At 46.1% G+C, this 7,701-nt stretch overlaps 1 protein-coding gene across 2 annotated transcripts; it reads left to right on the top strand.

The window, feature by feature from the left end:
* Positions 1 to 1,010: 1,010 nt before the first annotated feature.
* Positions 1,011 to 5,255, top strand: ABRACL (ABRA C-terminal like). 2 transcript variants are annotated; one of them, XM_063391876.1, is made up of 3 exons: positions 1,011 to 1,094; positions 3,445 to 3,511; positions 4,675 to 5,255. In XM_063391876.1, exons 2-3 carry the CDS (start codon positions 3,451 to 3,453, stop codon positions 4,857 to 4,859), a joined length of 246 nt encoding a protein of 81 aa, XP_063247946.1. In that variant the 5' UTR covers positions 1,011 to 1,094; positions 3,445 to 3,450; the 3' UTR covers positions 4,860 to 5,255. The 2 variants fall into 2 exon arrangements, with proteins under 2 accessions (XP_063247946.1, XP_063247947.1); XM_063391877.1 differs by lacking the exon at positions 1,011 to 1,094 and adding an exon at positions 1,330 to 1,354.
* Positions 5,256 to 7,701: the final 2,446 nt, after the last annotated feature.

Below are 7,701 nucleotides of genomic sequence, written 5' to 3'. Positions count from 1 at the left end.
CAATTTATTTAGCTGCAGGCTTGAGCCCTAGCAGGGCTTGCTGCTATGGTTTGAGGTGCCATCACCTCCTTATTCCTCCTCACACCTGGGATGGGAGAATGCAATAAGGGACCAGCCCCAGCTGGCACAGCTCACAGACTGGGGAAGAATCTCAGCCTCATCTTCAGAAACCAGTGCATGGAAACTGTGAATTGCAAGGGCTGGAAATAGTTTCTTTTATCAACTCCGCTTTAGGGGCAGTCATGCCTGATGAGGAGGTGGGAGAGACAGCCGGGAATGGCAATGCCTTCAGCTGTGGCAGTGCGAATTTTTTGGGAGAGCCTTGGTGCGAGCCCTGACTCTGACTGGGGGTTGGCGGCAGCTTCATCGCTACGTAGGAGTTAATGCAGCTCTCAGCTTAAATGCCTGAGCCCTTGAGAGAGGACGTAAATGTTTCTGTGAGGTGAAGAGGAAGAGAGACAAGAGCACTGGTGAATGCCATGACACAAGACAGAAAAAAACTAAACTGCATTCTTTCTGCAGCGTAGGGTGCGAGGATTTGGGTGCTGATTGGAAACACAGATATACTGCAGCACAACTTTATCGAGGGTAAATGGTGTTAACCTAGCTCGTTCATTTTCTTTGGAAGGAGAACTGATTTTCTAAGAGAAAATAAATGTGGGAGGCCTAAGAATGTGGCATGCCACCCGGGGACACCAGCAGAGATGGGGCATATGGGGCATGGCACGCTGACGGACTGAAGCAACACGGTGAATTATAGAAAGCTGACCCACTAGAAGAGGGGGGGCTGCTGAAGGGCTGGCCTCGGAAGGCGTTTTACCTAACAAACTCACCCACGCCCGTGCCGCGGGAAGCACTGAACCTTGGCACGGCACGGGCAGCGGGCTCCCGGCACCACAGGCGCACCCTCCCTCACGGCAGAGCCAAGATGGCCGGCGGCGCCGCCCCGGGGCGGGGGCGCTGCGGGAGGCGGCGCGGCCGCGGCGGGGGCAGAGCCACCTCCGCCCGCCCCTCGCCGGCCCCGGCCCCGCCCGGCGCTGCCCCGCGGCCGCGCCGCCTCCGAGCGGCCACAGCGGCGGCGGCGGCGGCAGCGGGTGAGTGGCGGCGGGCGGGAGCGGGTCGGGGACAGCCGTCCGTCCGTCCGTCCATCCATTCGTCTGTCCGTCCGTCCTTCCCTCCCTCCGCGCCAGGGGCAGAGGCGCTGGCCGGGCAGCGGCTGCGGCTCGGCCGGGCGGGGCCCGCTTCCCGGTGCTCCCCGCGCAGGGCTCGGATCCCGCCGGAGCGTGGGCGGGGAGCCGCGCTGTGCCTGCCGGCACGGTCCCACCGCGGGGCCGGCAGTGCCTGCAGGGGACAGGTCGGCGCGGGGGGTGACAGATGTGCGGGTGTGTGCGTGTGTGTGTGCGCTCGCAGCTGTTCGGCGCGTTTCTGCCAAATAAGGAGAAGTTTAATTTCCATACCACGTACTCTGCCTTGCAGCAGAGTGTCTGCGTCAGGAATATTAGAGTCTAACAGTCGGCGTGCACTTTTGATAGTTGGTGTCTTGAGCATCTGCGGTATAAAGCAAATATTTAAGTTTTGCAATACCGAGCATCCCTACTCCTTGCTCAGCCACGCTCCTCTGATCTCAAGAGTCTTGCCTAATAATGTAGAATTTAACTTTTTTTAAATTATTAGTGCCGCTGTTTATATTGATGGTGTACATGTATGAAAATAATTAGAAATCAAAGTGAATTTAAAGAGCTGAAAGTAAAAAATAGCCTTTAAAGTGAGAAGAACGTCTTTAAAGAGAAGATAATTATGCCGTTGTGATGACCAATATCAAAACTGTCAGGCTGACAAACAATGGGAGCGGAAGCATTCTAAGAGACGGGTCATATTTTCCTTGCTGCCTCGCTCTGTTTAGTGCCGAGTCAAACAAACTCCGAAGTTTGTAGGATTCACCTCAGGCAGGTGCAGCAGTGCAGCCTGGCTGCCCTGCCCTTGGCAGCGGTGGTCCCACGTCCAGTTTCGGGGTCACCTCTCGGTCTGCCGATACCCGCTACAGCGCGGCTCTGACCGTGCGCTAGGGGTGAACCTGTGCTTTGATGGGGGCTTTGCCCGAAACCCGTGCTGATAATTAGGCTTGCTCGGTGTTGCATGTTAAAAAGAAACATTTTTCTGCATATGAATTTTGGATCTAAAAATCGGACTCTGCTGCAAAGGTTTTTATGCCTCTGGGGTAAATCATAAGAGGTCAGGAAGTGGAACTATGTCACTCTTACCTATTTTAACTCAATAAAAAAAAGAATGAAGGGGACGCTTTCTCTTAGGAAGAGTTTGTGATGCATTCAGAGGTCATTCTTTAACTCCACTTTCATACTAGTGCAAAAATCCCGGCTTTTTGAACAACAGAGTGGGTCTCAGTGCTTGCTGAGCCCTTTTAAGCTAGTGCTCAGCTCCAGAAGCTCTCAGTGGCTTTTCCAGGCTGCATTGTTGGCACCCGTGGAAGCTGCATTTGATGCTTTGCTTTGTTGGTGATGTCCAGTTCCTTGTGCTTACCTCAATGCCAGTTTTTGCATAAGGAGCTCAACATCTGGAGGTTTCACTGTGTTGGTGCTGCTGTGTGCAGCAGAGGCTGTGAGGCGCCGTGCAGTGTCTGCAGTTGTTAGCCTCGGGTGCTTTGCAGCCAGGTAGTATTGTGTGTGACTGTAGAGTGCCATATGCTGTGCACATGTGGCTGAGCTGTCACAAGGCACTGGTGCGTGTTGGTGCAAATTGCTGCGTCTCATGGCAAAGAGGTGCCCAGGATATGTTTGGCAGCGTAGCAGATTCTCGGGGTCACTTTGAATGGCAAAAATGTTGACTGCCTTAGGTGACTTGCATAGTTTGGATCAGTTCTGCTCTAGTAGCAGGTATGCAGGAGCTGCAGTTCTTTCAGACACCATGTGTGTCTGTAACCAGCAATGTGTGTCTGCAACATCTTCCCAGCATATGTAGAAAGCTGTGGTGTGGTTTAAGAAACCAAATCTACCACATATCCCAGAGAGAAATTTAAAGGAGATGTGCCATTTTAATTGAGGCTATCGATGGAAAATTGCAAAGCCCCTGAAGACCTGTGATGTTAGTGAGTTGCTCTGATTCTGTGGCAGCTTAATTTCATTCTTTAAAACGAACAACCCTCCTCTTCCTTGACCTTCCCACATCTGTGGTATTTTGAGGTTGGCTCCTTATATTTGTGTATAGAATGTAACAAGAATGTACCTTCTGTTCCCTTCAAATGTGGAGATGCAGAGGCTTTTTATCTGTTCAAGACTAAAATCCTAGATTATCCTGTAGTCATGCATCTCCAGGCTGCTGAGATTTATGAAGTGTTGTGACATTCCTAAAGAACTGAGAACATGCCAGAACGGTGCAAAGGATTTACAGGATTCCTGAAAACTTTGTCACTTTTTTTTTTCCTTTTAGACCACAATGAATGTGGAACATGAAATTAGCCTCTTGGTTGAGGAGATTCGGCGTCTGGGAACCAAAAGTAAGTATTGTAGTATCTCTGTCTGGATGCAGTCATGTTACAGATGCGTGTATGTACATACATGTCATACAGAGGTAGCCGTGTTATATCAAACAAAGAACTTGGCAAGTTCAAACAAGCAGGCAGCCTGAAAAGCTGCATGTGCACTTAATGTTGGACTGGATGGTACTGCCTGTATTCCATTCTTTAAAGTATCTGCTATAAAGTTAAACATTTAAGCCTCTGCAGCAGAGAGGATGTAGCACTGAAATCCTGCTCCCTGAATCCTTTTCTTTAGGCTTTCATTACTCGCTATAGTCACCACAGAAGAAAGTTGCACCTTCCACCTCCTTCCTTGATAACTTTTTTGCTTCAGAATTCATGCATTTCAATTCTGTTTGTGATCATATTATTTGGAAGAAATTGGTCTCTATACCTAAAACGAATCCAGGAGTTGTATGTGTAGTTGCAAACTTCCTTAAACTTGCTTAGAAGGTACCATTTTCTCTTAAGATTGTTTTTCATCGCTAAAACTCCTCTTTCTTTACAAACATTTATGCAATTTTGAATGTGCTACCTGCTCCTATATGTCAGTTCTGGTGCCATTTGTTCAGTTCCACTTGTTTTTAAAACCTAAATGCATATGTACATCTTGCATTTTGTATGACTGCATCTGCCTTTTAGGAATAATATAACTTCAACATATATTTTTAAATTTTTTGCTTTGTGTGAAAATTCACATTGCAGCCTTTTAATGTGACCCTCAAATATTAATAAGGTAAAAAATAGTGCAAAAAGCGTCTTCATGTATGGTTTAGATATAGGTTGGAGGAGCAGGGTGTTGGACTTGATCCTTATGGATCTCTCTCAATTCGATATTCTACGATTTTAATTATTTAAAACTAATTTCCTCCAAACCCTATGAAGAGGTTCAATACTCTGTGCTTGTCATAGGTTTCAGAAAGTCATCAATAAAAGTAAACGGAGCAGATACATGGTCCTTGATACGAGGCTCTGGAAGGAAAGGCAAAGTTAGGCAGTAGTTCTGCCTGCTGTTTATCATCAGCATTCATAATATGATCCCAAATAAATTGGGAAACACCGTGGGGTTTACTTTCAATGTCACCTTATCTCCCCAGTAATTTCCTAACTGGAAGGAAAACTTCATTATGTCTTTTATTTAGATGCTGATGGACAAGTGAGCGTGAAGTTCGGAGTGCTGTTTGCTGATGAGAAGTGTGCCAACCTCTTTGAAGCCCTGGTGGGAACGCTTAAGGCGGCAAAACGACGGAAGATCGTCACCTACCAAGGAGAGCTGCTTTTACAAGGTGTTCATGACAATGTGGACATCATGCTGCTGCAGGACTGATGCAGTATTGCAGCTATGCATAAATGGAATTGTTCAAAACAGTTTTATCAATTGAGCAATTGTTTGATTTGCCACATGCTCTTAATACGGCTGATCATTCCAAGGCGTTTTGATGTATTTTGTATATCTTTATAGTCAAAACAAAACTGTCCTATTTTGGAAAACATTCCCTTTTGTAAGTCTTCCTGAAATGGTACTGTATGTGAGTAATGTAAAAGATGCCAGATCTTTTTCTCTCTCTCTTTTTTTTTTTTTTGTTAAATCTCAGGTAATTCTCAAATGTCTGGTGGTTATTTTCAACATATGAAGAAGAGGACTGGTAATTTAATGTTTACAAATGAAAATGTGCCATGAAAGTATAAAATAAAAGCACATACTAAATTTGTGTTATTCTTACTGCTTTGGTTTCTCCTTTTATTTGCAATCTGAAAGAAAGCAAACTGAATTCCTGCAAGGAGTATATTTAGGCAACTGTTCAGAAAGCACAACAGCAAGATAGAAATAAATTTGCAGCATGATTCAGTAGAAGAATGACTGCCCTTCGGATTGACCAGGTTGTGCACAAAAAGGCATGAATGTTAAATGTACCTCATTCATCTGTGGCAGGGTCATATGCTTTCGTTTCCTTGTCTTCTGGGCTTGTGCAGGAAGTGGGTGAGGAGCTCCCTGAATGCTTTCATGCAGTGTTAAATGGAAGTTAGTACTGCGGCTTCAGGCTGTGATTTTTTTCCTCACAGAAATCCTACTTTCTCTAAATCTCTCCAGGCAGAAGGTGGCAGGGGAGGGGAAGAAAAAAGCCCTTTTGATTGTTTTCTAGCTTTCTGCTGATTCTTTTTATCAGGTAGAAGTGCACTTTCCAGTAGGGAGAAAGAGTTGCTGCATGAGGAAAGCAGCCGTGGGTAAGCAAACTGCTTACTGCTCTGTGCTTGCACTCCACAGCTGCAGCTCTTAAAGCTGCAGGATGGGTGAATTTCCCTTAGCAGCCTCTTACAAGTGCAAAATGTTTGAAAAGCTTCTCCTCATTTACAGATCCAGCAAATGTGTGCATCGTTATGGAATCCCTACAAAGCTGTGTAGCTCCAGCTGCTACGCCTTTCGTCTTGTTTTGCTCTGCTTTGTGCAACAGGAAAACAACTTAGATCCTGTGTGCAAACAGATCTGGGCTGCCTCTGCTTGTGCTGGCCCTGGAACCTGGAGAGCTGGGAAGTGATACGCAGAGAAACTTGAGCTGTCTGGGTCCAAGCCAGCCGGAGTGGAGGAGCAGAGCAGGAGCTCAGCACAGCTTACTGGCTCCAGTGCTCGGTCACTCTGGTGCAGCCCCTCTGCTCCCACCCCTGAGCTGGCAAGTGCCTGCACCCCTGTGCTCCTCAGGCAGAAAGAAGGGGGACAGAGACCCAAGCCTTCTGCCAGAGGGGTGAGACCAGACAGCTGTGTGTTCCCAGATAACTACAGCTGGTTTTTCTTCTGCTTCTATTTTGCTGCAAGCCTGGGTCTGGATTGTCTGGATTCACAGAATAACCTGAGTATGCTGACAGATGTCAAGTGCTTTCTGATTTTCTGAGATGCCAGTTTTGGTACAGAGGGTACCACCCTATCACAGCCAGGAAGTAGTTCTCTGTGAAGGCTCATGAGAGCTCTTTAAGCACTGAAGGGCTCAGCCTTGAAAATTTAGTAAAAACCAAACTCAGTGCTGAGTTGGAGCCAAGACAGGACTATGAAGAGACCTTTATGTCTCTCCTATTTTAGATTTATCTTAACAATACTAATAAAAGTGCTCAGGGCTTCTGGGAACACCATGGAGAAAGAGACAGAGAAACTTGGAATTAAAATAAATCTGTAACAATCAGAGGAGAATGTGACTTGTGTACTGCCTGGGGCAGTTGAGTTTCATTTTCTCTCTGCTTCTGAAAGCAGGAGAGGAACAACAGGAACAAGGATGTATATCCAAGAATTTGCCTCCAGTACAAAGTTTAATCCACTATCTACTGGCCTCAGAATTATGTAGGGTTTTCACTTCAGGTTATATACAAGCACTGTTGACTTTCTAATTTTTTTTTTCCCCTGAGAAAATCAAATACTAACATTTCTTCCCATGTGTGGGACAACAGATCTATTGAGGAAATAATTTCCACAGCAAATGGCCTGGACATGAGATGTAGCTCCTGGAGCACTTGACACAATAATAGAAAGGTGGGGGGAAGAATTACCTATTTCTATAAACAGTAGTGCAAACAACACTCCTCTGCAGTGGGTTCATGATTTGCCAGCTATGGGCCTGAAGGAAGTTTGTAGGTCAGCCAGGAGTACCAGTCATTCCAAAATAGAAAGTGATCCTGACTATGGGGAAGTAGGAAGAATCAGAGATTTTTGACAACAGCATTAAGACCTATTGGTAGCTGTTACCTGCCTGAATGCTAGGAAATTAGCAAAAGTGTAGCTTGGCTAATTCAGTCTTCGTGAGATCTGAGAGCATAGTGGAAACTTTAAGAGAGAGGCTGGATGAGCTCTAGGCAAATCTGATACAATTTCAGATGTCACCAGTGCGTGTCCTCAGCTGGGACTGTTAGAGTAGTTGGTGGAGTGGAGTGTGTGCACTCACAGTCACTCAGCTGTTTCCATACAAAATCCAGTGACTGGAGAAAAATGGGCTTTTCAAAGGAGTTTAAACTAAGCTGTGAAGGTGCCGAGGTGCAGGTCTGCATAACCTCTTGTGTGGGCTGGTGACATCTGAAACTTTGCAGTTATTTCTCTTGTGAGCATAGGTGTTTTGTTGTTGTTGTTGGTTTTTTTTTGTTTGTTTGTTTGTTTTGGGTTTTTTTTTGTTTTGTTTTGTTTTGTTTCA

Source organism: Prinia subflava, chromosome 2 (genome assembly GCF_021018805.1).
Source record: "Prinia subflava isolate CZ2003 ecotype Zambia chromosome 2, Cam_Psub_1.2, whole genome shotgun sequence".
Classification (NCBI taxonomy): domain Eukaryota; kingdom Metazoa; phylum Chordata; class Aves; order Passeriformes; family Cisticolidae; genus Prinia; species Prinia subflava.
This window is presented reverse-complemented; position numbering and strand designations above follow the sequence as displayed.